The sequence below is a fragment of the Scaptodrosophila lebanonensis genome, unplaced genomic scaffold, assembly GCF_003285725.1.
Source record: "Scaptodrosophila lebanonensis strain 11010-0011.00,11010-0021.00 unplaced genomic scaffold, SlebRS2 tig00000043-arrow-pilon, whole genome shotgun sequence".
Lineage (NCBI taxonomy): Eukaryota > Metazoa > Arthropoda > Insecta > Diptera > Drosophilidae > Scaptodrosophila > Scaptodrosophila lebanonensis.
Window position 1 is genome coordinate 10,815,220 of NW_022060545.1, and position 25,880 is coordinate 10,841,099.

Below are 25,880 nucleotides of genomic sequence, written 5' to 3' on the forward strand. Positions count from 1 at the left end.
TAAGTTTCATGTTTGAGGTGCTCTCAGTAATCCTACCAAAATATATATTACAAGTTTACATTTTTTTTTTGCATTTTCATTTCTGTAGCATTTAAGCACACTGTGTGCTTCCAAGCGTCGTCTGCCGTGGCCAATTGGACGCACGTCAAGTTTTTGGTGGCGTCACAAACGAAAGTGCTGAAATCGTTGGATCTCTTCTAGAATATGGTAAACAGAAAAAAAAAAAACGAAATTATAAAAACGCAAGTCATTTGGTGTGTTGCATAGGCGCCTATTTATTTTTTAAATTTTTGTAAAAGCTAATCGATATTTAAATTAAGGGTAAATTTACATAAGGGACTAATAACGACACTAGAGGACTAAATAACGAAGGGACTCAGTCCAACTATCTCATGCTCTGTAGGATTGGCTCCTTATTGCTTCTCCTTCTGGTTAGTTGGTTCGATGGTTTCGGCTTTGTTCTCAATGGGTGGATTTGGCTTGATGTTCAATTCTGCCGGTCCAGTTTGTTGGATTGGAACCACACGTTCTTTAAGCGCCTCCTCAATGGCTGGTGGATTGGGGACGCTGACAGTGAGGACGCCATCGGAGCTGAGTGTGGAGATGGCTTTGTCTGCCTCATAGCCCTCGGGCAGGGCGAAACGTCGGAGGAAGTGACGTGAAATGTAGCCTCCTTGTTCGCCCTCTTGCTGCTCGGATTTACCCTCAATGATGACGGCGTTGTCCCGCATTTTGACGGTCAACTCATTCGGTTTATAGTCACTGACATCGATGGACACCTGGTAACCATTTTTGCCCACATTGGGTGTGGCGGCCCACTGCTGATCCTGCCAGCGTGCGATTTGCTGCCAATTGCGAGGCACTGCAACACTTGTCCACATCGGCTCGTTGAAGAAGGCATGGAAGGGCGAGATGCGTGGCATTCGTGTTAGCTCCTCAGCCATGCGTAGCAACATTGGTAGGGAACGCATTGTTATTGTAGTTATTCACTATTTTCTGAAGCAATTGTAATTTCAAATATCAGTTGTGAAATTTTTAATTTCTCGTTTCTTTTTCGTTTATTCTTCGCGCTAAGCTGTTTTCGCTTTGATTAATTTGTCTGAACTGCAAGCAAGCTGTTCCGTTCACAGCTATTTATACTCGCCGGTCAACGTTCTCGTTATTTCGAGAACTCTCTCTCTCTCTCTCAGTCTTTCTCTTGACTAATGGCTGACGCAATTAGCGCATGAAATTGTGGGCTGGAAGTTACTAGAAAATTATCCCAACAAAACTGTCTCAGTATTATGTAATTAGTATTCAGCTATATCATATTGATTGCATTATATACAAAATATATTAATTTTTATTTAAGCCAGCGTACAAATTGTTCTCTTTCTAATCTGTTGCTGTTGACGACAAATTTTACTTGCAGGTTTGGGGCAGGTCAGTTTTTCCGGTCATGCGCCGCACTGTGAGAGCGCGATGAGTTTGTCTGTGTGAGTGCCTGAGTGTTAAAGAGTATCCGTTAATAGAGCCGGCACATGGGCGTCGGGTCCCCCTTTAACAACTAACAAACTAAGAGCGATAGAGAGAAACAGGTTTGATTATGGAATGCTCTCTAGTTTATTCTTAATTTGATTTTAAATATTTTAATGTACTCGCTAAGGGATACTCTGAAATTTATTATCGCATTGCCATTGATTTAAATATAAATTGTTTTTTATTGTTAATTACAGTATTCACATTCTCTGTTTTCTAAGTAAGACTATTGTTAGTGTAATACATAAAAATAATAATGTTATATAAATGTAATATTATGTAATCGCTGTACTCAAAGAATTAAATTCAGTGTGCGAATGTATGTAATAAACAGAATGAGGGTCTAGGAAATTAATTGAATCACCAAACTATATGTATGTCCTATATATATCCTTCTAAAAAGCATGCATCGATTGTTTCTATGGCAGCTATAAAAAATAATTAGATTATAACAAATTTGTGATAAACTTGGCCTGCGAATGGATAAGGCAAGTCAATATGCGAAGTTTGGTGTCCCCCTCTTGATGTTCATACATTAAAACATTTTAGTGTACAGTTTTGACCTTAATCTTAAATTGATAGGGAATTCGTTGTATTGACCAAGAACTGAAATTAAGTTTGAAAAATTAAGCAAAAATTGTAGTAGGCCTGTAACCTGTTGATTAGTTAAGTAAGTCAATCATTTTGGTTATAAGTATGAATGTTGTAATTACTTTTCCACCGCGATTAAAAAGTCCAGGTATTGTTAAAGTTCATGAGCGCCGTCTTGTTAACAAACCCAAAATTCCAGTGCATATAGTTATTAGTATTGTCGCACTTACTGACGACCAGCTCGTTTGTTTTCGGCAACATCGCTAAACAGCGTGGGTTCTGCTGCCCTTGCTTCAGCAGCTTTTGCTTGTAGTCGAAGTACCAATACTGATTACGACCTCTATTGTGGCACTTATATAACCACAGTGTTGCATCGCTTTTCGAAGATCTAGTCTCAAGGCAGAAGATTCGGTCGTTTATGCGCAAGTCCCTATGCCAGGTGAGGGCCCAAAATTGCGATGGAGGTGGACCCGTTGAGTTGTCGGCGCAATATTCGAGTCCAACACTTATACTTGTAGTGTTAGACTCTAATGGAGAGTTCACGCTAAATAAAACATATAAATGCCTGAAGTTGTATTGGTGCGTAAAAATAAAATGCCATACCAAAAGTCTGGATTACCAAGATTTTGTATCACGCCAAGTGCATAGTCGGGCGGCTCAAAAGGGGCGTATATTCTCATAAAATCAAAAGCCACATTCTGCAGGTACCACTTGAAAGAATTGCAATTTAGTTTAGATCGCAGAGCTTTCTGTTTTTCGAGGTTTCCAAGCATAATACTTTTATACATGCCGTTTCTCTTGTACAAGTACTTCTTGTAACCACCCATCCAGATCTCGGCCACACGTTTGTAGTTCTGCAAAAAAGAAAAATCCATCACTGTAGTTCTCTACTACGGATACAAAACTACTCGTATGTATGTATATCGGGTTATTCTCTATCAAAAAATACGTCACAATTAACATTAAACCCACCTTTAATATCTTATTCCGGTGAAACGTGTCGGATCTCATATCCGGCAATGTACGATTTATGTGCGCAACACGGGAACAAGGCGCTTCGTATAGCTCGCCTCCACACATCCATATCTTGAAACTTAGATCGTATTCTTCACCTCCGTATTGGTTGAGACCCTTATCGTAACCGCCCAGTTGCCAAAAGAACTTCGATGAAATTACGAGTGTTTCACCCAGCAGAATAGGAGTTTTGAATGGCTGCAATGGATATACCAGATCTTCGGGCAATCGGGGAGCTGTCACATGGTGAAAATTCCAATTGAAGCCACTGCGTACACCTTCAACACCTTTTCTAAAACCAAACATTTTCCCATCAATCTGATCAATAGTAGGACCCATAACTGTCGTATCATTCAAAGCAATGGGCTCCAACAATGGTGGCAGCCAATTATATCCGACCTCGACGTGAGAGCGCGTAAAGACTAAAACCTCAGCGGTGGCATTTAATGCTCCTGCCATACGTGCTCTAATCGGCCCACTCCGTTGTCTTAGACGTAAAATTCTTACGTTCTTAAAGTGCTGGGCTACGTAGTTTTCCAGGGGCTTTTGTAAAAAGTTAAGATCGCTAAAGTCGTCCACAAGAATGATCTCCTTAACTAATTCGGGCGGTGAGCGATTTACTAAACTATGCAGGGATCGAAGCAACACGCTTTTGTGCTCGTTGAAGAAAGTGACAATAATGCTCACCATTGGCAGCTGCCTCAGGTATACTTTTAATTTGCACCTGTGGGGAGGGAAGGATAGAGTTCGTTTCGTTGTTTTTGTATGCCTACAAAACTTACGCTTTAGGCCTGAAATCGGGAACCGAACGATTAACCGATATAATGTCGGAGAGCTTTGCATTCAGTCGATGTATCTTATAGAGTTCGCTCTGCAAATCGAGTGGAAATCTCCTAAGATTCGTTGCCTTTCCGTGCTCTCCAACTCCGACACGGTGGGCATCTCGCATCATGGCCCTATGGTTCTGCCAGTCCTTCTTCAGTCCAAGTGATAAGTTCTCTTTTAGTGGCTTCGATTTTAATTGAGGGCTCCATTGCTTTCGCCAATTACGCCCTACGAAAACGATTCCCTTTCGAATGCCACGTATAATATTCTTAGTGGTATCTCTCAGTTTGCCGTAGGAAAGGGCTGGCAGAATATCTGCAGCCAGCCCGTGCGGCTGGAGTATGTAGGGTGGGTGTATGGAACTATATAGGGTCGAACTCCATGTGTTGGCGATTAGAATTCCACCCAGGACAGTGAAATTTAATAAGAGTAAAAACCTTAATTTAACCCAATGTCCCATTTCGTTTGCTAGCAATTCACTTCTACTAATAGTCTCTATTCGATGGTAGTATTGATTTTAAGTATAAATTTCACGGTTCGATTCGACACACTATGTCTGTTGATTCGATAAAAAGTTAGCCTGAAATATATTTTTTGCTTCAAGAGTTTAACTTCTTGTTTACTCGTATTACGATGATGACTAAGAGAGACCACTAGTAACGCACCATTACTGAAGAGTATTAAGTACAACTTGGAAATTCGAATAAATTTTTGACTATATGCTAAATTTATTAATGATCGATTAATACATGATTCATATTTTCCTGCCAATCTGTCGTGGCACTAAATAATTTATTTTATCAAATGTTTATTGAATTCGGCTAAAAAACTCACAGGTATTCGAAAGTTAATATACACATGTATGTATCTAATTGAAGTAATAAGTAGTCTAATCCATTGCCAAAAAATGTTGGTTAGCCAGCGGTACTGAGATTGTCCGCTGACTTAGCCAGATAGACCTTCCCTTTGGGCCCAATCCAGCCAAGAGCCGTGATATACGCGTATGCTGCAAATATAATTTTTGTAAAATATAATCATATATTACTGAATATAAAAGGCACTTACTTGGACCAACCCAAATCCTTGGCTATTTTCTCAGCTTCCGATGCACGTCGTCCGGATCGACATGTGAAAATAATGTCGGCATCTTTCTCGGGCTTCGCACGGCCATATTTACTCTGAAAATCGTCTGGCTCGCTATTCAGGGCATCGGACAAAGTAGTCACTGCAGTAGTTATACATATGTACATATGTATGTATATTTAGCATTACGGTTTCGATATTATAGGACTTTTTGACAGCTTACAGGGTATATTAATGCTGGCCGGTATGCGCCCCGACTCCTCCAACTCCTCAGGATTGCGCACATCGATCAAATAGATTTCCGGATGATTGGGCACATCTTTAACATCCTCGTACGTGGCCATTGCTAATATTTTCCCCTCTCTCTAGAAGCACTTCTAACGCTAGTCTCCAGGGCACTGAATTTTTAATCGCCCCGTTCATTTATTATATGCCGAGTGGGGCTTGTCTAAGGCTTTCTGTTGCTGCTTCTGCTTGGCTTATCGCCCTCGCCAGAGCGACAACCACAATCTGTCTAGAATTCAACCTGCAGCTCTAGTTATTGTTGTTATTGTTATTATTATTATTACTGTTGTTGTGGTGGCTCTATTGTGGTATTGTTAGCCGTTATGGTTGACGCCAGCGAGTGTCTGTTGGAGCCGGGCCGGGCCGGACTGATGGCGTTAATTGGCGAAAGCGACGCCGTCCGCTGCTCATCAAATTACTGAGCGCCGTCGTCAGTTGCAATAAGCGAGATTTTAGAGACTAAAAATATATCTACTTGTACATAGTAATTACAGTGGGTGCACTATAAAGTGGAGGGATCATAATATAAATATTCTAATTCTACAATTTCCAATGGACTTTCTCCTTTCAATAATAAAGAGCCATTAACAACAATAGCGTTAGACGAATTTCTTCTGGTAAAAGTTAATATGCAAGTTTTGGTTTTAAAGGATATTATATAGTAGTATATTTTAACATATTTTTTCTTCAGTTAGTTGAATCAAATGCCTGGTAAATTGTGTTGTGTTCCCTCTAATTTTATTTCTTTTTTTTTTTATAATATTATGCGCTTAAGTCTTAGCAACTTTGTAGCTCTACTGTTCAAATGAGCACTGTACTTTAATAGTATTTTTTTATTCTTATTTTCAGAGTACAAAATAGTGAGATGCTCGCAAACTAAGAGCGGCCCCTCAAGACCGGTTTTGCGATGTCCACACAAATTTGGAGCCCACAAATATACAATCTATGGTATTTTTTTGTTATTAATCAGTTCTAATCATAATTCTATAATTAAATTATTGAAAGCTAAAGCTTAAAAAGTGATAGGCAAAATACAAATTTCAGTTGGTGTTACTGTTTCATAAATATTTAATGCCATTTTTGGGGACGATATAATTTCGAACGAACACTGTTTGTAATTTTCAAATAAATGAAAAACTAGACCTAACGGAAAATTGAATTAAACTAAGACTTGTTATAGAATTGGGATATCATTGGTGCTTCTTCGATCAGCGCTATCCAGTTTATTTTTTGCCACCTCATATAATATTCTAAAATATTTAACGTTGTTAAACCTTCAGCTTGTTAGGTAACTCTGTCAGAATTATACGATAGTTGAAGCATAAACACATATTTGAAAATCATTTCCTATAAAAAGAATAAGAATAAAGCTTTGTATCGAATTAAAACTGTTTTTAATTTTCAAGTTCAACTTTTCAATACTGAGCCCCAGACGTTGTTCATGGGCCTATGTATGTATGTGTATGTGGGGGCGTTCTGAAACGTTTAGCGTATCGGGTGATGTCTGCGGTCAACGTGTCTCCCGCACACACATCTGTATAATCAGACATACAATATTACGCAGACACACAGACACACATACACGCACAACTTGCTCCAGATGCTTCCTTTTGTCGCTTCGTTCGCTCTAGAAAAAGCACAGCCTGTGCAGAGCTTTCGACTGCTCCGAAAGTTATAAAAGCAAGCGTCATTGGTCCCAACTCCACATTTGTGTCGTGAAAATTGAGTTAAATTGGTTCGGCTGGTGGTTGCAGTCTCGTTAAGTCATCAACAACCTCCGACCCTTTTACATTATCCGGATAGAGAGAGGTTGGCCGCAGTTCAGCGAACCTGCACCAGATACACAGAAATACACAGAAGGTGAAAAATTCTGCTTGAGGAATAGAAGGAGAAAATCAAGAAAATGCCAGACATACCGTTTGTTCTAAACCTGGATTCGCCGGACTCGATGTACTATGGCCATGACATGTTTCCGAATCGCATGTATCGGCGTATGCATTCAAGACATCACGATCCATTGGATTTGCACGCTCTGGGGCTGATTGCCCGTCTGGGCGCCCATGCACATCATCTGGTGGCCAATAAGCGTAATGGCGAGTTATCTGCGCTGGGAGGTAGCGTTGGTAAGGACGGGAAGTCGCCGTTTGAGGTGAAACTGGATGTGGGGCTCTTCGATCCAAGCGAGCTGACCGTTAAATTGGTCAATGGTTTCGTCATTGTTGAGGGAAAGCATGAGGAGCGTGAGGATGAGCACGGACATGTATCACGTCATTTTGTGCGTCGCTATCCCTTGGCCAAGGAGTACGATGCTGACGCTATCGTCTCCACATTAAGTGCAGATGGTGTGCTTACTATTAAAGTGCCACCATTGGCATCGCAGGAGGAGGCAGAGGAACGTATTATACCAATCAAACAGGTGGGCCCATCCGATTTGTTTGTGCAGCAGGCACAAAATGGCAATGGTGGACCTAAAGAGCAGGTCCCCGTGGCCAAGTAAAGAGGGACTCCTTCCTATTTGGGGTAGTTAAGTGATTTTCCAAGACTCGTTCTCATTGCACTAGAAAAGGAAGTAAAAAAGGCGCGAATTTATATTACTTATTGCGCACACAAGCATATTTTATTACTTATTATTAATTACATTTTAATGTCATATGCGTATTTAATCGAATCCAATCCAATTTAAAGACTAATCCAAATGCAGTATTAAATAATAAATATTAATGTCATATGAATGTAATGAAGTGCGTGTCTTTTGCGTGATAGGACTTTGTTTTTATGTTGCCGTGGCCTTTAACTTCCATTTTTGTCATTTCCATTGCCCGTTTTGTTGCTGTTACTGTTGTTACTGTTTATAAAGCTTTCCAACGTTCTGCGCGGTATTTTGAAAATTGTGTTTAAAAGCAGTATTGCCTCTCTGTAGTTAGCATGCCTAGGACTTGATTAGTGTTGGCAACGCCATAGATCAGCTGTTTGATTGGCAGCACTGGCACCTCTGCTGTAACGTGAAAAAATGATTTGTTTACTTTTGCGGCAATCGCGCATTTCTTGCAAATTAATAAGTAAACAAGTCATAAAGCCCGCCGCTTACACATCTCACCATGCTCTGCACACAACAAATCGTAAGTAGAGTTTTGATGCACATGCTCGGCACGTAATTCTTATCATGTATTATGAAATTGTTTTTTTTTTCAGTGCTTCAGCATGGCGAGTACGAATGGCAAGAACCCAAATCTCCTGATGAAATGTGAGTTACATTAAATATAATAACAGAAAAAAAGAGTCTCGGCTATATGTGACATTTGCAGTGTAAATATCACCTATGTGGACAAGGATGGAAAGCGCGTCAAGGTACAGGGAAAAGTGGGCGATAATGTCCTGTATTTGGCACACCGACATGGCATTGAAATGGAGGGAGCCTGCGAAGCCTCGTTGGCCTGCACCACTTGTCATGTTTATGTGCAGCACGACTATCTCGAAAAGCTAAACGAGGCTGAGGAAAAGGAGGATGACCTGCTGGACATGGCACCATTTCTACGTGAGAACTCCCGCCTGGGCTGCCAGATTGTGCTGGAGAAGAGTATGGAAGGAATGGAATTGGAGCTGCCGAAGGCAACTCGTAACTTTTATGTCGATGGGCATAAACCAAAGCCACATTAGCATCAAATTGTTAATTTTGTTGTAATATATACATTAACGAAATAAAAGATTTAATTTTTATGTGTTTTTCGTTTTCAACTTTGTATATATTTCTTAAACGCTCGTTTTGTGTGTTTGTGTGTATGTGTGGTGTTCATACACATTAAATAAACTAAAAAGAAACATTTATTTAATTTGAGCTTATCAAATAGTTGAAACTACAATTGCTAACTGATAATTACAATTAGAGAAAAATAATATGAAAAATTTTTTTTATGTGTGAAAAGTAACATAACGTAAAGGATGTAAGAACAATATTGTTAAATTATGATACAATTAAAGCAAAAAGTACAAAAAGTTGCAGTTGTAAAACGACAAACTAAAAAGCAATAAAACTACACTCAAAGTGCTCGTGTAGATAGATGTGTTCAATTCGAAGATGGGCTGCTGGAACCGGAACGCGAACGCACACTGGCCCGATCCTGGTCGTCACTGCGCTCCTCGTCTCGTTCCCCGCTCTGGCTCTTCTCATCCTTCTCCAGTTCGCGGTCTGATCCCAACATAATGGGTTTGTTCTCTGGCGTACTTGATGCCTCCTCTTTGGGCGATAGATTTTCACGTTTGATAGCTTCCTTTTCCAATTTGGTTAAATTGTTGCTGCCCTTTTTGTTGTTGCTGTTCAGCTTCTTCATGCCGGCCAAATCTTTAAGCAGGGTAGCAATCTTGCGATTCAGGTTGTCAACCTTCATGTCATGCAATCGATCCACCTCCCTCAGTTTGTTTCGCATTTCGTTCTCCTTTTCAAAATTGGCGCCCTTCAGTTCAGTTAACTGTAGTTATTAAAATTATTAATACTTAGTAATATAATTCGTTTGATTTTTAAAAGCATCATCGAAATCCAAAATATTTGTAAATTATGGGAAAAGGATGCGTTACGCCACGTTTTTTATAGTAACGGATAAAAATTTCGATGGATTCGCTTTAGACACCCACCTGTTTGTCCTTTTCTAGCAGCTCCTTGTCTTTTTGCTGCAATCGTTTCTCCAGACTGGCGATCCGTTCCTTTAGATGTGTTATCGCCACTACGTGGTCCGATGAGTTTGTATCGATGTTTATGGCCGCGGGAGCTGCAATTGTGCCGTTGCCGCCATTACCTCGGGATATTTTGTCGGGCAGATCGAGACCGGCACCGCTTACAGCTGTCACGCCTCCTCCCGCATTGCTACCACTCTTCCCAAGGTCAGCGCGTGTGGGTTTCTTTGCCGCACTGTCTCCTCTGTGCCCGGAACCGGACGACGATTTCTCGTGCGGTCGTTTCTTTGTCATGGGTATTCGGCCCTCTTGCTGAGCCTTCAACAGGGCACGTTTATAAGCGCAGGTACACAGCCAACAGAGCAGTTTACCATTGACCTGCAAGTAGGTGAAAAAACATTTGGTCTAGTTTTACAATCGGCGACAAGGGTTAAAATACGTTTGTTTTAAAGCTACTTAAGTCTACGTCTCTTATGAACGCAATACATATACATATATTCTTCATTCTCAGAGCTGTCAGTCTGCCTGCACGGACGCATTCAACAGCGAAAACGACGACAGCGACTTGACATTGATATTGAGCTGAGGGGTGCACGGACGCAAAGCCACCCTTTCCGAGTTGCTGACGTCACATTCGATTATATTTGTTTTGACTTAAAGGTATTTTTATTTAAATTTGAAGTGCTGCGTCCTTGGGCGTTGAGTCTGTGAGTTTTTTTTCGTTCGCTGACCTTTTTATTCTCGTCGCGCCTGTCAAAGGCTGATCGCAGCTTGCACTCATCGCATTGTACTGGCGGTCCATACTTCGCCTCGTAGCTGGCGCATCTATTTGCAGTAAGTGTGTGATTTTGTTTTGTTTTAAAATTGTTTCACACGTGGGAGCAGAAAAGAAAAGAAGAAAAATGTTTTGCGTTCATAAGAGACGTTGTTTTTTTAATATATAATTTGCTTTTTATTTTTGATTTGAATATTTTTTTTTGGTTTTTTGTACGAAAGCAAAAGCTACTGAAGAAAATATACACGCAAATGTTCTGGTACTTTGAAGGCACAATTCAAATTTTGGATGGTAGAAAATAATGGAGCTGGTGGAAAATATTTTAAAGGTTGAAACATAACATATAAATATATATATATCTATCTGAGATAGCACATTTATCATCAAATAAAATTTAATTTGTTCATTTGCTAAGTAATTCAAGGTTTTTCATTCGCTGGAGACGTATAGACGATGTCGTCGTTTATATAAACATTGTGCGTTCAAATTACACTGCCACGTTGCTCGTGCAAAAATTTGTACATAGAAAATACCAACTACAACAAGAATATTAACAATAACAACTGCTTAGAGTCGTCTCGGTGTTGAATTACACGCAATGTAGTATTCAGAAAGAGAGAAATTTTGAGACATACCTCATGCACTTGGAACTACCGAAGGCGGCCACAATTTTGCAGCATTCGCAGGCGTTGGGCTTCCCAAATTTGCCCAGATAGTGTTCGCATTTTTTGCAGGCACTCTGTGATTTGCTGTGGAAGGGAAATTACAAATTAAAATAGACATACATCCATATAAGGCAATGAAGCTGGAGCACTGGATATAACACTTACGTAGCGGGTTGAAACTCCGATCGGCAGTAAGTACATTTAACAACTGAGGTAGAACCACGGCAGCCCTGCGAGTAGACGAAACGGAAATGTAAGTCAATAATTGAATGCAAAGTCAAATTCAATAATAACAAGTGTTTATGTGTATCGTAAACAATTTTACAAATACTATACAGGCAGTACATATATTAGCACACTGATTGTTTTCATTAGTCACTTATATTAGCTGCGCCTGTTGTTTGGCCATTAGCGCTTCGTTTTGACTTCTTCTTCTTCCGTTGCCAACTTTTCACTTTGTAAATGCGCAGCAGCGGTTTTTCTCAAATAAAGCGACGCGTCATTGCCAAAAAACAAGTCGTTGCTTTTCCACACACAAGCACACACACACACAGTCACTAAATTTATTCGCGCACATTAGGAATGTATTTTTTATTGCATTTAATACAAATATGTGGTATGTATATGTATGTATGAATGTATTTCACACATTATTTTTTCACCTTGCAAAGTTGCTGCCCCGTAGATAAATTTTCGAATGGATGACGCGAAAAGCATTTGGAGCATGCGAATAGTAATTTTGCACTCATTTCAATTATATTTTGTGTGTTGTCTGAGTTTGTTCTTGTGCTGTTGCGTATTTAAATTAAACTAAGTAACTTGTTTGCGCTGCGCTTGCAATAATGAAACACTTCGCAGCCAGCAATAAAGGACGCAGAATGCAAATGGCGACTAGAGATGAGTAAAATAAGCAGTGGTGAAGCTACTTTGTGTTGGGTACTAAACAAGTGACGTGTAATAGAAGTAACGGATACTTTCCTACAAATAATAATAAAATAATTAAATATTAGGACGAGCGACAGGTCAAGATTCAACATACTAAATTATGCATTTGACTTTACTTACTTCTTACTTTAAAAACTAATATTGCTAAAATTTTTGTTAAATTATAGAAATGGACTAAATTATTATGTACGGCGCAACATATCATCAGTTCATTTTTTTTAAAAGTAAATTTCCTTGTTTGCATTGGAGTAACCTATTGTATAGATAACAAAACTTCTACCATACAGTATTCACATTAATGAATAAATGCAATACAATTTCAAATAATCTACAAATCTCAATCACAGTTATCGATGTGGATCAAATATCACGATATGTCTCATCGATGGGCAACGGCTTGTAAGCAACCCTGGCGATACAGTTCAGTTCAATCGAAAAGCGAAAGACGCGCGCAAAGCAAAACAGGGATAATGATGCGCACAGCAAGACAAATAACAGTTCAAACAACAACGCTCGTTTCGTGACTCCAGGCTGTACGAGAAAATTTTTTGTGGGTAGAACTTGAGGATTTGAATGATTTTTTTAGAGAAATTGTTAAGCAAAAAGTGACAAACAGTAGAGAAATTCAAAATATGCCAGCGGAACAAACAAATATTAAGGTTGTGGTTCGTGTACGGCCATACAATAAACGTGAGCAGGAGCAGAATCAAAGATGCATTATCAAAGTGATGGATAGTTCGGCCCTTCTGTTTGATCCTGACGAAGAGGACGACGAATTCTTCTTCCAAGGCTCCAAACAGCAGTACCGTGACATTTCCAAACGTATGAACAAAAAGTTATCTATGGACTTTGATCGTGTTTTCGATACGGAAAATTCCAACCAAGATATATTCACAGAATGCACAGCCCCACTGGTAGATTCGGCACTCAACGGGTAAGTGTTGCGCCTGCGCACACCCGCTCTATTTACCAAATGTTAATGAATGCTTCCTTGCGTAGGTACAACTGTTCGGTGTTTGTTTATGGCGCCACAGGTGCAGGTAAAACGTTTACAATGCTGGGAAGCGACAGTTGTCCCGGCCTTACATTTCTCACAATGCGGGATCTGTTTGAGAAGATTGAGGCCCAACAAGATGTGCGTAAATTTGAAGTGGGCGTCAGTTATTTGGAGGTTTACAATGAGCACGTTATGAATCTGTTAACAAAAACAGGTCCCCTCAAGTTGCGCGAGGACTCTAATGGTGTGGTTGTCAGTGGACTGGTGCTGACTCCTATTCACAGTGCCGAAGAATTGCTACGATTGCTAGAGCTCGGTAATGCGAATCGGACCCAGCATCCTACTGACGCAAATGCGGAAAGCTCACGTTCCCATGCCATCTTTCAAGTTCACATACGCATGACGGATCGAAAAACAGGCACGAAACGCACCGTAAAGCTATCCATGATTGATCTGGCGGGCAGTGAGCGTGCTGCGAGCACCAAGGGGATTGGCATGCGGTTTAAGGAAGGCGCCAGCATCAATAAAAGTCTGTTGGCTTTGGGAAACTGCATAAATAAGTTGGCCGATGGATTGAAACACATACCGTATCGTGATTCCAATTTGACGCGCATTCTCAAGGACTCGTTAGGCGGAAATTGCCGCACATTAATGGTCGCAAATGTATCCATGAGTTCACTCACATACGAGGACACATACAACACACTCAAATATGCGAGTCGAGCCAAGAAAATACGCACAACTCTGCGTCAAAATGTGTTGAAAACGAATATGCCGAAGGAGTTCTATGTGAAGAAAGTTACAGAGGTGATGACGGAGAACGAGCGACTTGTTGAGCGCAACAAACAAATGGAGGCCAAGCTGTTGAAATTTGAACGCGATACCGCTTCCCACAATAATATCGTGAGTTACGATGCCCAGGCATTGAAGCCATGGTATAGCAAGATTGATGCAGTCTATGCGTCGGTGATTAAGACACAGGAATATGCTATTGGCATACGCAGCAGAATTAAGAATCTCAGCTATAGGCAAACAATGAAAAAGGATTTGGAGGAGTATCGCAAGTTACTCTCCCTAGACCAGCGATTGTTTCAGGAGGTGAGTTTTCAGAAATATCGAGTGTTGCTTTTATTTGGAACTCTAAAACATATATGTGTGTGTATAAATGAGTGCTGTAAATTCTCAGTCTTAAGCATCGCCCAAAAGTTCCTTTTGCTTGCTGGCCAACAGCTTGTCTGCTTCGGCAATATATTGGTCAGCTATGGCAGCGATCTGGTTCTGGGCAGCGAATGCGTCATCCTTTCCAATATCCGCCTGTTTCTTAAGCTTCCGTATCTGACTATTCTGTACATCACGTATGGCGTCGCGATATTTGATAAACAAAGCCTTTGCATTTTTGGACAGATTTTCACGATGCTCCTTCGTCACCTTGGGTATGGGTATGAAGAGCGTGGTGCCATCCTGTTGTGGATTTAAGTTCATACCACTCTTCTCCAGTGCCTTGAGGACATCCGGTATGGTTTGTGGAAAGGCAATCATATTGACTATGATGGTTTTTGGATTCTTGCGTGATATTTGCGCCAATTCTTGTAACTCGTGCTCCGTTCCATCGACCTTAATGCGTAACGTGTCTATTGCACCGCTTGTGGAGCGCAACGATAGATGTTTTATGAAGTCGTCCTTCATTTGCTGCACCGACTTTTGCATTTGTGTATTAAGGCTATCCAAATTGATGATTTCGCGCAGTTGCTGCTCATTTATTTCCACTTTTGCCGGCTTTCCTTTGCCACTCTTCTCCTTCTTCTTATCCTTGCCTTTTGCATAACAGCGCGCCTGTTGCAACCAAAGTGCGGCCGTCGCTGTTGTTGTAGGCTGCGCTGCTACTTGTTGTTGCAGCGCCGCGGACACTGTTTTCAATTGCCAAGCACAGGTGCGAACATTTTGCGGCACAATAAATGCCGTTAAATGCCTTAGGTTTTTTGTAAACATTGCAAACTTTAATTTTTTCTGATCGCTGTAAATGCCGCAACAGCTGAGCTCTCATTTGACAGCTGTAAATTGTGCAGTGTTGCCAAGCTGCGCGAATTTTGCAAGCGACCGTTTAAAATGTGAAACTTTGGAATTGGAAATATCTTTGATTTGTTTATGTTAACAGTTGAAACCCCCTTTTTATGTACGACAAAGTGGCATACAAGTACATCTAATTAGAATAAGTATCGAACATATGTACTCATGTGCTGCAGCGTATTGCAAAAAGTTAAATGCTAAGGACAGTCAAGATAAGAAGCTTAAACAATAAAAATGTGTATAAAAGATATTATTTGAAATGAAAATGAATTCGATTTGAACTAAGGACAGTCCAGAAAAGAAGCTTAAACAATAAAAATGTGTATAAAAGATATTATTTTAAATGAAAATGAATTCAATTTGAACTTGAATTTGCTTACAATTCTTATCGACAATAAGTAACTATTTGTTTCTATTTACTTTCAGGACTATGTGCGCTTTCAAAGTTACATAGCAAAGTTGACGACTCAATACGAGCAGCATATAGAAGAATTGCCGCGTTGGCGAACTAAACTACAGGATGCATATAAAGATGTGGAGAAGCTAAAGCGTGAGGTCAGGGGCTCAAAGCATCGTGAAATCTTAAGTATTTATTTGCGCAGCAAAGATCTAGAGGTTCAGTTGTCCAAGCAAAACATAAATAGCAATCATTTGAGCGCGATCAATATGGAATTGAACGAAAATTCGAATCAGCTTCGTAAATCCTATCGAACAGCCTGTGAGGTACTGCATCAGACATATGACAGTCTGCAGGAGACGCAAAAATTGACGCCAGAAATCCAAATGCTATACGAGCGACTGCTACGTAAAGTGCGCTTCACAGAAAATGAACCATCTTCCACATCCACACAGGATGGTGATGTCCTGCTAGCGAGCAAGGAAGAAGACGAGGAAAGAGTTGCAGCTGGCGCTAACTTAAGTGGCATTGCCAAGAAACGCACGCGTTTAAGGTGTAGTACAAGCGGTGACCATTTAGATCTAGAGCTGGACACGGAAAGCTACGAGGACACGGACTCTGATGGTGGTGGTGGTTGCACCGTAGAAGAGGAACAACCATTTAAAAAGCCCCGCAATTTAAACGAAACCCGTGTCATTAACACCGCGACACCTAGTACAGCACCCAAATCGACAACAATTACAAAGTCTCGTAATATTAGTCATCGCCTTGTCGCCGACATTCTCTCCGAACAGAATGTAAGCGGAGTAAAGGACAAGGAAAAGATAAAACAAGGTGGGCTAAAGTTTTCTTAATAACTAAACTAATTTCTAATTCAATATCATATAAATACATATTCTCAATTTTAAATGCAATCACTTTCTCAAGTCATGCCTACTAATATAATATAACCACAAGGTAAAAACGAAAACTATATACATATGTATATTTCCTCACTATGACATTTATGTATTTGAAAGTTTTTTTTAGATGTGAGATCACTCTTACAGAATTTTTAAAACAAGGTTTTTTTATATCATGCTTTAAGCGATGATGGTAGCGCCGAGTCTTATACATGTACTCAGGAACGAACTCTTATTATGGGATTCCTGTTATAACGTTAAACGTTTAGCATATGGTTAAGACAAGTCTAAATATCAAGCTTGGTGTTTCACGGGGTGGACTAGATTCTCAACCCTTCAAGCTTTTGGGTACAAGGTATACAAATGGACTAGGTTCTGATACATTACAGATGCATATCAATTTATCCAACCAATATTTTCAAAGGACAAGCGACTTTTATTCAACTTCTAGCATGGAACTTTATAAAAAGCTGTTAAATCATCGAAAAAAATAAAAGTTTAGAGTTTAGTTTAGAAAAATGTTGTTGAAATTATTTCTGCTCCATAATGCATCTATAATTAATGGTTAAACAATTAATTTACATTATTTCTCTCTGAAACATTGCAGCGCTATTAAAATCCAACAACTTTTCCGCAAACAGTCTTCAACGCACCGTGGCGGCAGCGGCCCTACAGAAGGAAAACCTGAAACACAATTCCAACTATGTGCGCAAGAGTCCGCGAGCACTGATAGCCAAAAGTGAGTATATATGTGGCAATCTACCTTAGTTTGAAACTAATTTGAAAATGTATATTTCCGCAGCACTGTCTGGCACTTCGGCGCTAACACGAAAAGTGACGCCCTCCCGTTTGGCCGGCACAATCGGGTCAGGGGCCATGAAGGAGGCGCCGCTGGTGCGGATTAATCGGGCGGCTTCATTTCGCGTCAAGAAATAAAAATTGAAGTGCGCGCTATTTATTGATATATACATATAATCTGAAGCGTTTGTTTTGGTTTTGATTTTGTGTTACGCATTTGGGGGAACTGAAGAGTTTAAGTTAACCTCTTTACACAAAACAAGTTACGAAACACACAAAATTGCAATTATTTGTATTTAATTTAATTGATTGAGAAATATATTTTTTGTAAGTTTTTGCTTTGAATAAGTTCAGCGACACGCTTTAAAAATATACCGACGTTTCCTTGCCACCATCAACACCATCATCATCAACAATGTGTCTATTATTGCGATAAAAATCATGAGGGTGTGAAGCTGGCCAGGATCGTGGAGGCGTCAGGCCCAAAATTCCGAGCAGCAGATACAATAATGCCCCCAAATTAACGCCAATCATTAGTAAGCCGGGCAAGTTAATCAGCGCTCCCAGAAGGTTTAAGTTGGGGGGCACTGCTGGCTGTGAATTTCCCGGATAGCCGTAGGCCCAACGCCGCCAGGGCTTGCTGATGATTTCTGTATTCTGCTGTGAAAGTTCCGGCTCTCGATTGTTGTAATCCTTGCTCTGTGCCAGCAAGGTATAGCGCGTCTCCATTCCTCCTTTAAGTGGCCAGTTCTTTTGCTCTACGGCAACATCATTGCTTGAATCGGAGCCTGCTCCCACACTGAAGCAAAGTGCTGCACAGATAATAATCAGCCTCATTATTTACGAGTACACAGTTGACTTTGGACCTCCAGCTGCATTGCTTTTATACCTTCATTCCTCTTGACTCAGGCACACGACCGTGACCCTCACTTAGTTAGGCGTTCAGTGATTCTTTTCAGATGTCAGATGTCGACGTTAGCGAACAAACAAGTGTCTATCAATCCAGTAACTACGACAACACAGTAAACATTGAGGTTCAATATGAAGAAAACGCAGTTTATGTATGTACATACATACATATGTACATATATAAATACTGATAGGGGCTTGTTTTGAATCCAATTATGTGAGTGTGGGATCAGTATCTGCCTTGCAATTATCGTTCAACTGCAACAGGTTATGGCAGCTATATTGTTGCAGCTTAAGAATATGCAGGCATGTTCAATCAAAGTGTCCAACAAACTATTGAGTTATTTGGCTCTGCCAGCACTTTTCCAGATCCAATCTTCCATCAATTCAATCAATACGTGCTTATCATATACATACGTGCTTATCATATGCCTGTTTTTGTTATTCCAATTCAATCTCCGATAAAGTGTTGAACGACGTGTTGTAATTTTTCTTAACTAGACTATTTAAACCAATAGGTGTGTATATTATTTCTATACTCTGTACATGAAATGTACAATTCAAATTTTGCAAATACCCCCAGTTAGTGATTATGTGTCCGTATGCCAAGTTTCGTTATGATAGACCGATTTAACAGGAACTTATAGCCATAAATATAATTGCTGCCCAAGCGCTGTCCGCAGCTGTTGTTGCTTTGGTTGACTGCAAACATGCTCACACAGACACGAATAGACATGCATACACTCACATAGACGCAATTTCTTTGTTAATGTGCAATTAGGCGAAGGGCAGGAACCACTTGGCTAATCCATAATTTCTGAAAGCATTTCGAAATGAGCGATCGTTGGATAAAATGACTCTCTTAAAGACGATTTATATATTATAAAATGTACTTTTGTATATATGTACATATATGTACATAATTTTGCGCATTTCTACGCCTTCTACTAACAAATACCCGTACCACGCATTCACCCGTCATATGCTGATTGTATAAATGTATGTATATTTGCTTTAAGGTACAATTTATATGAAACTGTTATTGTCTGATCTGATACAGTTATATGAATAAGTTTTGTTCAATTAAGGCGCTGCGCTTTAAGCACCACTACGGGCACCTCGATGTCCCTCTTGCTTTGTATTAGTTTCAATTCGCGATCGAATGCACTCGCAGCTGCGCCCTCTTTTGGAAGGGCACTTACTGTATGTTTAATGACGGCCTGGAGTGTTGCTATTGTTTTCTCAAAGGCATCTATGATATTGTCATTTTTGTAGCTATGGGCAAGGAATAACGATGCAAATAGATCGCCAGTGCCAGTGAATATTAGATCTTTGCCACCCTGCTTGGGTATATCGATGGCTGAGCGTGGCCCGTTCTTTTGGCTCAGGAATGCGCGCAGTATACCCGGTTGACCAATATCGGAGCTAGATATGACCACCGTGTTTATGTTGCGACTATGAAACCAATCCATAGCACTCCATACATCTGCCTCGGTTTTCACTTGCCTTTCGGTAATCAGCTCCACTTCGTATTGGTTGGGCGTTATGATATCGGCCAATGGTATAATTTCATCACGATATATGGGCAGTAACTCTTTGGGCACATACAAGCTGCCATTGTCACCCATGACTGGATCGCAAACATAGATCAGATTCGGATTCGCCGCACGTAACTTTTTCACTATCACGGCACACTGACGCAAAAAGAGTGCATTTCCAATATATCCGGTCAGCAAATGGCTGTAGTGTGGCAAGATACTATTGTCCTCGAGGGCACCAAAAATGGTTGCTGTAATTTGTGAAATTATTAATGATGTGTAAAGTACCGCATAGAATATAATGTCAATATATATATAATATATATAATGTCACACACCCAGCTCTTTTTCATTCGAAACGGGCCCTTTGAAACATGGATAGCCCGTGTGGTTGGAGAACTGTACGGAATTCAGGGGATCTACATCGAATCCAAGTAGCTACAAATAATTTACAAACAAAAAATGGATGTACATATGTATGTATAGACGTACTTATGTATGTATATATTATATGCACCTGTAATGGAAATGTGGCGACCTTGTTGCCGACATATCCATGCACCACATGACTCTGAATGGAGAGCACGCGTTTGAGTTTGCTGTCTGTTGCCATATTGCTTAGTTTATATTTATTTATAAAAATGCAATTGTTTTAATTAAATGCGCTGCTGCAACCGGTTCAACGTATTGTTGGCGACTAAGCTCGCATGACTTCTTTCTGTACAATATGCTAGATAGTCAATGTTATTATCACTTACACTTGGGTTGGCAGCAATATAAATATAGATTACTGATAAGTACCGGCGCGCAATAAACAACAATATAAGATGTAGACATGTAAACACAACAGCAAGAGTCTGGAGTGATAACTTTTTAGGGATTTACTTGGGCCAATAAAGTCATGACCTTGGTGCCAATTTAAGCCATTTGCATAAGCTAGACTCTTTTAATTAACTAACTACCCCACTCTTTCTCTCTTTTTACTTTTTTCAAAACAATATCAGCACAAATGAGATCTCTGTGTATTCGGCATCGATACTTTGGTGCATACGAACAGCTGTTTATTCTTCATTTATTTCATATCATGGTGAATGGCACATTTGTAGTTGCGCATGGTTTACGTAAAAGCCTCGGTATTTCACATGTTTTAAATAAAAAGTCCTTCCAATTTAAGAAATACATAGATTTTAAATCCAAAAAGTGTGACTACAACAATGTCTGCAAATTTGACGCGTTGGTTGGAGCGCAGTTTACATAATTGCCATGCGACTCAAAGTAGAACCGCTTTGCGACTATTTAGTGGGCAGCAGCAACAGCAACAACAACAGCAGCAAGAGGTGGAAGAGGATGAAGGTAAGCATTAAGGGTAGAACTTTGTGTAGTTTTAAAAGTTCACGGATTTCAGAATTTCGAGTGCTGAACTTGCGTGCTGTCAAGAAACAGGTTGCTGCGAGACGTGAGATAAAGCGAGACCCTGTTCCACCACCGCGAAGCAATCGCATGGCTGTGGATCAGGATTGGACAGCGGCATGGCCCGGACCACGTTCATTTCACCCAGCCAGCGTTCCACTGCCCTTACGCCAGGGCTACACGGAACGCGGTGCTGCTGCCCCTTCGAAATTTGCTAATGCGGAGTTGATGAAAATACCAAATTTTTTGCATCTAACCCCGCCGGCTATACGTCAGCAATGCGAGGCAATTAAACAATTTTGCACACCTTGGCCAAAGGGCCTAGAGACGGAGGAAAAGTGCAAGCATCATTTTCCTGTGGAGGTCGTCACAACAGACTTCTGTCACAGTTTGCCCACAATACGTAATCCGGAGGCACGTCGCGTTACAGTTTCGCTTAAGCTCTCCGAATTAAAGTTCGATGCACATGCAAAAGATAAGTTTCTGCGACTTGTGGGCGAGCGTTACAATCAGGAGACAGACGTATTAACCATTGTGGCAGATCGGTGCCCAATGCGCAAACAGAACTATGATTATGCCTTGTACTTGCTGACGGCTTGCTATCATGAGTCCTTCATAACTGAACCCTGGGAGGAAACCAAATCCGAGGCAGATATGGAAGTGTATCACTTTGAACGCAACAAGGCCAAGCTTTCGGCCGAGGCCATACTCAACTGGAACGAGGCGGCAGGTGAGACTAAAGTGGCGCCGAGTCAAGGCTATGCGAAATCTGTGGAACAATTAATAAACGAGGGCGAAAACGAGTATAATATAGCGAAATATAAGAAGGAAGTGTTGAAAATGCTTAACATACCCGTAGCCAATTAAGAACTTTTGTAAAACCCAGTTTCTTTATGTTTGTTAAATAAATGAAAATAAATCACAAAGACCGGTAATTTGATTCGGACATTGGCAGCACTGTCGCATGCGTTACATTGTGAATGCCATCAGAATTAGTAGCAATCCCTTTTAGAAGACTGATTAGTAAACGTGGATACAAAATTACCTGTTTACATCAATAATATACAAACATTAATGTTTCAAATTTAAACAATTTTATCACATTAATTTAAGGCAATAATTCTGGTGCCTGAAAATTTAGTTCTTAAGAAAAAGGTAAGAACTTGACCAGCAACTGACAGTTAATACTATTTACTGATAACGATTTGCCGCTGTTGCTGAAGTTCTTAATGAAGTTTTCGCTAAACAAATACAAATCTACATATGTACATACATACATATGTATGCATATAAATCATATGTTCTAGATAGATTTGTTATAATTTGTTTGTGCTCTATAAGTATCATTAAATTTTTCTTGTTAGCTTCAAGTCGTCGTATAATGGACTTTTTTTTTAGCATTGGTACCGGATATTTAATTTCTTGCAGTTAAACGAAAAAATGTTTCTTTGCCGAGACGTCTTTTATCTGAACTTCACAGCAACAACAGCAATGTCGCTTATCAGTAAAATGTGCTGTCTACTTTAGTCATTGTACATGTACATGACTTTCTTGAATATTTCCGTGCTGATTTCAGGCACGCACACGTTTCAGTTCACTTCTGCATTTGAAGAGACCAGCAAGCAAGCAAGCAAGCTAAGCACACTAAGCAACTAAGCGCCTAAGCAGCTGAGTTAACACAGCCGCGTTGGCACACATATTCCATTGATGAAGGTAATGCGAAGCAATCCATAACCAAACCAGCGAAGCAAACAATACGCTCATGCAGCTGGAATAACTAGCACGCACTAGACACGTTGGCAATGAGGAGATAGTGTCGCTGAATGGAATTACGAAGTCAATAGCAAAAATGCGTCGTCCAAATTTTAAGTGGATTGTGAAGACGACATTTCTGTTGCTCTTATCACTGGTTCTGTTCCTTCTAATCACTAGTTGGATATCGTCGACTCCATACACAAACAGACCCGTTCATCATGGAATACAACCGGAACCGGCCGAACAGCGTCAAAGATTGAATAATGATAAAATTGACCAACAACGTGATAATTTTCCTTTAATTGAACCGCAAGCGGACGCACTGAATGCTGTACGGCCTGACTTGCAGGCCGAGCCGAATATAGATGATCAGGTGAATGCCATTGACGACGGCAGCGATGAGGAAGACGAGGATGTCAATGCCAATCGGCCGGACAATGATATTGATCAGCAGCAGCCGCCGGAGGAATTGAATGTTCCTCAATTAGATGCACCCAATGAGCAAAAAAAGGATTGGCATGACTATACGGCCATGGAGCGGGATGCGAAACGTGTAGGTATTGGTGAGCAAGGTAAAGCAGAAAAATTGGATGAATCCACACAGGAATTGGAGCGAAAAATGTCTTTGGAAAATGGGTTCAATGCATTACTCTCCGATTCTATTTCGGTGAACCGTTCAGTGCCTGATATAAGACACAAGGGGTGAGAATGAAACTAGTTATAATTAAGAATCGAAATCTTACCTATCCTATCCATTTTATAGTTGTCAGAAAAAGTTGTATCTGAGTAATCTGCCAACGGTGAGCGTCATTTTCATATTCTGGAACGAGTACATGAGCGTCTTAATGCGTTCCGTGCATAGTTTAATAAATCGGTCACCACCCGAATTACTTAAAGAGATTATACTTGTGGACGACTTCAGTGATCGTGATTATCTTAAAAAGCCATTAGAGGACTATATCGTCGAGCACTTTAAAAATGTTCGCGTTTTAAGATTGCCGCGTCGCACAGGCCTGATAGGGGCACGGTCTGCGGGTGCACGGAATGCTACCGCCGAAGTTCTTATCTTTCTGGACTCTCACGTCGAGGCTAATTATAACTGGTTGCCACCATTGTTGGAACCCATAGCTCGGAACAAGCGAACCGCCGTGTGTCCCTTCATTGACGTCATCGATCACAAAACGTTTCAATATCGAGCACAGGACGAGGGGCAACGTGGTGCTTTTGACTGGCAATTCTTCTACAAACGTTTGCCTTTATTGCCAGAGGATTTGAAGCATCCGACCGAACCGTTTAAGAGTCCAATTATGGCTGGTGGACTGTTTGCCATATCTGCGGAGTTCTTTTGGGAGTTAGGCGGCTATGATGAGGGATTGGATATTTGGGGAGGAGAACAATATGAATTGAGTTTCAAGATTTGGATGTGTGGCGGAGAGATGTATGATGCACCGTGCTCGCGTATTGCTCACATCTATCGGGGACCCCGAAATCACATGCCCAGTCCTCGCAAGGGTAATTATCTGCAAAAGGTACGTAAAGTATAAAAAATTGTAAATCTAGTTTTGAAAGCTATTTAAAATGAGCTGAAGATTGGGCATAGTATAAAATTGATTCGTTTTATATGTATATGTACATATTTTAATTTCCTTTTAGAATTACAAACGTGTTGCCGAGGTTTGGATGGATGATTACAAGAAATATCTTTACGATCACGCCGATGGCGCATATGATAAAATCAATCCCGGCGATCTCACTGAGCAGAAAGCTGTGCGTTCCAGACTGAAATGTAAATCTTTTAAATGGTTTTTGGATAACGTGGCCTTTGATCTAATGAAGACATATCCACCTATTGAACCGCCAGACTATGCTAGTGGTGCAATACAAAATATTGGCGATATAAGCATGTGGTATGGAATACCTGGAATTAATTTCACAATAAATAGCACATTAAATATTTTCCTTTTTTGTACATAGCGTGGATACTCTTTCACGTAAGCGCCACAATCGTGTTGGCCTCTATCCCTGTGCCGACAATTTAGAGCGACCACAGCGTACGCAGTACTGGGCGCTTAGTTGGCATCGGGACTTGCGGCTGCGTCGTCAAAAGGATTGCCTCGATGTTCAGATATGGGAGGCCAATGCACCGGTTTGGCTGTGGGACTGTCACAATCAAGGAGGCAATCAGTATTGGTATTACGATTACGATGCCAAGCTGCTAAAACACGGCAAGGAGGGGAAACGCTGCCTCGAAATGCTGCCGCACAACAAGGAGCTGGTCGTCAATCAGTGCAATAACAATAATAAATATATGCAGTGGAATTTTGGCTTTTTCAATCGCACAGCGCTTCGGAACTATAATAAGGATTTGGTATTAAAGATTTAGTTGTTGGAATTTTTTTCACTTGCCATGTACTTAAATTGTCAATGCGGGCAGTTGTTGTGAGACCATGTTGTATTTATCGTTGTAAATATTTCACAATTGATAGTAAGGAACGTTAGTTAGGAAAAAACGTAGGGGCCCAATTTATTAAATGATGCGCAGGCCAAAATGCACATTCCAATTGCCAATTAAAAATACATACTTATACATATGTAGCCGCATTAATTAATTTTAGCAGTCTAAAATATAAAATGCATTTATTTACAACCAACCAATATTTGTTTCATTTCTATCCTTAAAATAAATTTGTATTCTGTATACGAAGCCGTGTTTTTAAAGCACGATGAAGTTCAAATCA

At 40.4% G+C, this 25,880-nt stretch overlaps 12 protein-coding genes across 15 annotated transcripts; 5 read left to right on the top strand and 7 right to left on the bottom strand.

The window, feature by feature from the left end:
• Window positions 1–250: 250 nt before the first annotated feature.
• LOC115622640 (heat shock protein 22) lies at window positions 251–1,067 on the bottom strand. The gene has a single exon (XM_030516647.1). It carries the CDS (start codon window positions 969–971, stop codon window positions 414–416), a length of 558 nt encoding a protein of 185 aa, XP_030372507.1. The 5' UTR covers window positions 972–1,067; the 3' UTR covers window positions 251–413.
• A 668-nt stretch (window positions 1,068–1,735) lies between these two features.
• On the bottom strand, window positions 1,736–4,367 carry LOC115622946 (N-acetylgalactosaminyltransferase 6-like). Its single transcript, XM_030517078.1, has 5 exons — window positions 3,906–4,367; window positions 3,082–3,847; window positions 2,713–2,963; window positions 2,232–2,653; window positions 1,736–2,173 (listed from the first exon to the last, which is right to left on the bottom strand). Exons 1-4 carry the CDS (start codon window positions 4,073–4,075, stop codon window positions 2,245–2,247), a joined length of 1,596 nt encoding a protein of 531 aa, XP_030372938.1. The 5' UTR covers window positions 4,076–4,367; the 3' UTR covers window positions 1,736–2,173; window positions 2,232–2,244.
• A 334-nt stretch (window positions 4,368–4,701) lies between these two features.
• Window positions 4,702–5,588, bottom strand: LOC115622943 (rhodanese domain-containing protein CG4456). Its single transcript, XM_030517073.1, has 3 exons — window positions 5,255–5,588; window positions 5,014–5,173; window positions 4,702–4,954 (listed from the first exon to the last, which is right to left on the bottom strand). Exons 1-3 carry the CDS (start codon window positions 5,373–5,375, stop codon window positions 4,894–4,896), a joined length of 342 nt encoding a protein of 113 aa, XP_030372933.1. The 5' UTR covers window positions 5,376–5,588; the 3' UTR covers window positions 4,702–4,893.
• Window positions 5,589–7,035: 1,447 nt separating this feature from the next.
• Window positions 7,036–8,054, top strand: LOC115622608 (heat shock protein 67B3). Its single transcript, XM_030516609.1, has one exon. The coding sequence runs from the start codon at window positions 7,220–7,222 to the stop codon at window positions 7,811–7,813; it is 594 nt and encodes a 197-aa protein (XP_030372469.1). The 5' UTR covers window positions 7,036–7,219; the 3' UTR covers window positions 7,814–8,054.
• An 88-nt stretch (window positions 8,055–8,142) lies between these two features.
• Window positions 8,143–9,033, top strand: LOC115622609 (adrenodoxin-like protein 1, mitochondrial). Its single transcript, XM_030516610.1, has 3 exons — window positions 8,143–8,435; window positions 8,509–8,560; window positions 8,622–9,033. The coding sequence occupies exons 1-3, from the start codon at window positions 8,327–8,329 to the stop codon at window positions 8,971–8,973; spliced, it is 513 nt and encodes a 170-aa protein (XP_030372470.1). The 5' UTR covers window positions 8,143–8,326; the 3' UTR covers window positions 8,974–9,033.
• An 87-nt stretch (window positions 9,034–9,120) lies between these two features.
• Window positions 9,121–12,262, bottom strand: LOC115622607 (protein FAM76A). Of its 3 annotated transcripts, none has more exons than XM_030516605.1 (6): window positions 12,087–12,262; window positions 11,590–11,654; window positions 11,395–11,508; window positions 10,716–10,809; window positions 9,946–10,362; window positions 9,121–9,782 (listed from the first exon to the last, which is right to left on the bottom strand). In XM_030516605.1, the coding sequence occupies exons 1-6, from the start codon at window positions 12,171–12,173 to the stop codon at window positions 9,381–9,383; spliced, it is 1,179 nt and encodes a 392-aa protein (XP_030372465.1). In that variant the 5' UTR covers window positions 12,174–12,262; the 3' UTR covers window positions 9,121–9,380. The 3 variants fall into 3 exon arrangements, with proteins under 3 accessions (XP_030372465.1, XP_030372467.1, XP_030372468.1); XM_030516607.1 differs by lacking the exon at window positions 12,087–12,262 and adding an exon at window positions 11,770–11,823; XM_030516608.1 differs by lacking the exons at window positions 10,716–10,809; window positions 11,590–11,654; window positions 12,087–12,262.
• A 739-nt stretch (window positions 12,263–13,001) lies between these two features.
• On the top strand, window positions 13,002–17,864 carry LOC115622914 (kinesin-like protein KIF18A). Its single transcript, XM_030517038.1, has 5 exons — window positions 13,002–13,303; window positions 13,369–14,464; window positions 15,860–16,664; window positions 17,340–17,471; window positions 17,535–17,864. The coding sequence occupies exons 1-5, from the start codon at window positions 13,002–13,004 to the stop codon at window positions 17,666–17,668; spliced, it is 2,469 nt and encodes an 822-aa protein (XP_030372898.1). The 3' UTR covers window positions 17,669–17,864.
• LOC115622915 (ribosome-recycling factor, mitochondrial) lies at window positions 14,470–15,365 on the bottom strand. Its single transcript, XM_030517039.1, has one exon. It carries the CDS (start codon window positions 15,353–15,355, stop codon window positions 14,555–14,557), a length of 801 nt encoding a protein of 266 aa, XP_030372899.1. The 5' UTR covers window positions 15,356–15,365; the 3' UTR covers window positions 14,470–14,554.
• On the bottom strand, window positions 17,848–18,431 carry LOC115622916. The gene is made up of 2 exons (XM_030517040.1): window positions 18,420–18,431; window positions 17,848–18,342 (listed from the first exon to the last, which is right to left on the bottom strand). Exon 2 carries the CDS (start codon window positions 18,257–18,259, stop codon window positions 17,894–17,896), a length of 366 nt encoding a protein of 121 aa, XP_030372900.1. The 5' UTR covers window positions 18,260–18,342; window positions 18,420–18,431; the 3' UTR covers window positions 17,848–17,893.
• Window positions 18,432–19,422: 991 nt separating this feature from the next.
• LOC115622725 (pyridoxal kinase) lies at window positions 19,423–20,729 on the bottom strand. Its single transcript, XM_030516765.1, has 3 exons — window positions 20,495–20,729; window positions 20,316–20,415; window positions 19,423–20,228 (listed from the first exon to the last, which is right to left on the bottom strand). Exons 1-3 carry the CDS (start codon window positions 20,588–20,590, stop codon window positions 19,519–19,521), a joined length of 906 nt encoding a protein of 301 aa, XP_030372625.1. The 5' UTR covers window positions 20,591–20,729; the 3' UTR covers window positions 19,423–19,518.
• Window positions 20,730–21,101: 372 nt separating this feature from the next.
• Window positions 21,102–22,313, top strand: LOC115622831 (28S ribosomal protein S35, mitochondrial). Its single transcript, XM_030516909.1, has 2 exons — window positions 21,102–21,330; window positions 21,383–22,313. The coding sequence occupies exons 1-2, from the start codon at window positions 21,192–21,194 to the stop codon at window positions 22,252–22,254; spliced, it is 1,011 nt and encodes a 336-aa protein (XP_030372769.1). The 5' UTR covers window positions 21,102–21,191; the 3' UTR covers window positions 22,255–22,313.
• Window positions 22,314–22,408: 95 nt separating this feature from the next.
• Window positions 22,409–25,793, top strand: LOC115622245 (N-acetylgalactosaminyltransferase 6-like). Of its 2 annotated transcripts, XM_030516142.1 has the most exons (5): window positions 22,409–22,542; window positions 22,964–23,844; window positions 23,906–24,671; window positions 24,796–25,049; window positions 25,117–25,525. In XM_030516142.1, exons 2-5 carry the CDS (start codon window positions 23,237–23,239, stop codon window positions 25,523–25,525), a joined length of 2,037 nt encoding a protein of 678 aa, XP_030372002.1. In that variant the 5' UTR covers window positions 22,409–22,542; window positions 22,964–23,236. The 2 variants fall into 2 exon arrangements, with proteins under 2 accessions (XP_030372002.1, XP_030372003.1); XM_030516143.1 differs by lacking the exon at window positions 22,409–22,542 and having other exon boundaries at window positions 23,237–23,844; window positions 25,117–25,793.
• The last annotated feature ends 87 nt before the right edge of the window (window positions 25,794–25,880 follow it).

Coding starts and splice junctions, on each gene's coding strand:
- LOC115622914 (XM_030517038.1), top strand. CDS start 13,002: ATGCCAGCGGAACAAACAAATATTAAGGTTGTGGTTCGTGTACGGCCA. Junction 16,665..17,339: donor CAAGGAAAAGATAAAACAAG/GTGGGCTAAAGT, acceptor GAAACATTGCAG/CGCTATTAAAATCCAACAAC. Junction 17,472..17,534: donor GCGAGCACTGATAGCCAAAA/GTGAGTATATAT, acceptor ATATTTCCGCAG/CACTGTCTGGCACTTCGGCG.
- LOC115622607 (XM_030516605.1), bottom strand. CDS start 12,173: ATGAGTGCAAAATTACTATTCGCATGCTCCAAATGCTTTTCGCGTCAT. Junction 11,509..11,589: donor TCGGAGTTTCAACCCGCTAC/GTAAGTGTTATA, acceptor TCCCTTCCACAG/CAAATCACAGAGTGCCTGCA. Junction 10,363..10,715: donor GGCGCGACGAGAATAAAAAG/GTCAGCGAACGA, acceptor ACCTACTTGCAG/GTCAATGGTAAACTGCTCTG.
- LOC115622609 (XM_030516610.1), top strand. CDS start 8,327: ATGATTTGTTTACTTTTGCGGCAATCGCGCATTTCTTGCAAATTAATA. Junction 8,436..8,508: donor TGCTCTGCACACAACAAATC/GTAAGTAGAGTT, acceptor TTTTTTTTTCAG/TGCTTCAGCATGGCGAGTAC. Junction 8,561..8,621: donor CCCAAATCTCCTGATGAAAT/GTGAGTTACATT, acceptor TGACATTTGCAG/TGTAAATATCACCTATGTGG.
- LOC115622640 (XM_030516647.1), bottom strand. CDS start 971: ATGCGTTCCCTACCAATGTTGCTACGCATGGCTGAGGAGCTAACACGA.
- LOC115622946 (XM_030517078.1), bottom strand. CDS start 4,075: ATGATGCGAGATGCCCACCGTGTCGGAGTTGGAGAGCACGGAAAGGCA. Junction 2,964..3,081: donor ACCGGAATAAGATATTAAAG/GTGGGTTTAATG, acceptor TCTTTTTTGCAG/AACTACAAACGTGTGGCCGA. Junction 2,654..2,712: donor CTTGGTAATCCAGACTTTTG/GTATGGCATTTT, acceptor TGTTTTATTTAG/CGTGAACTCTCCATTAGAGT.
- LOC115622608 (XM_030516609.1), top strand. CDS start 7,220: ATGCCAGACATACCGTTTGTTCTAAACCTGGATTCGCCGGACTCGATG.
- LOC115622916 (XM_030517040.1), bottom strand. CDS start 18,259: ATGGAGACGCGCTATACCTTGCTGGCACAGAGCAAGGATTACAACAAT.
- LOC115622831 (XM_030516909.1), top strand. CDS start 21,192: ATGTCTGCAAATTTGACGCGTTGGTTGGAGCGCAGTTTACATAATTGC. Junction 21,331..21,382: donor AGAGGTGGAAGAGGATGAAG/GTAAGCATTAAG, acceptor CACGGATTTCAG/AATTTCGAGTGCTGAACTTG.
- LOC115622725 (XM_030516765.1), bottom strand. CDS start 20,590: ATGGCAACAGACAGCAAACTCAAACGCGTGCTCTCCATTCAGAGTCAT. Junction 20,416..20,494: donor TCGCCACATTTCCATTACAG/GTGCATATAATA, acceptor AATTATTTGTAG/CTACTTGGATTCGATGTAGA. Junction 20,229..20,315: donor TTCGAATGAAAAAGAGCTGG/GTGTGTGACATT, acceptor CACAAATTACAG/CAACCATTTTTGGTGCCCTC.
- LOC115622943 (XM_030517073.1), bottom strand. CDS start 5,375: ATGGCCACGTACGAGGATGTTAAAGATGTGCCCAATCATCCGGAAATC. Junction 5,174..5,254: donor GGCCAGCATTAATATACCCT/GTAAGCTGTCAA, acceptor TAACTACTGCAG/TGACTACTTTGTCCGATGCC. Junction 4,955..5,013: donor AAGGATTTGGGTTGGTCCAA/GTAAGTGCCTTT, acceptor TTATATTTGCAG/CATACGCGTATATCACGGCT.
- LOC115622245 (XM_030516142.1), top strand. CDS start 23,237: ATGCGTCGTCCAAATTTTAAGTGGATTGTGAAGACGACATTTCTGTTG. Junction 24,672..24,795: donor AGGGTAATTATCTGCAAAAG/GTACGTAAAGTA, acceptor ATTTCCTTTTAG/AATTACAAACGTGTTGCCGA. Junction 25,050..25,116: donor ATTGGCGATATAAGCATGTG/GTATGGAATACC, acceptor TTTTGTACATAG/CGTGGATACTCTTTCACGTA.
- LOC115622915 (XM_030517039.1), bottom strand. CDS start 15,355: ATGTTTACAAAAAACCTAAGGCATTTAACGGCATTTATTGTGCCGCAA.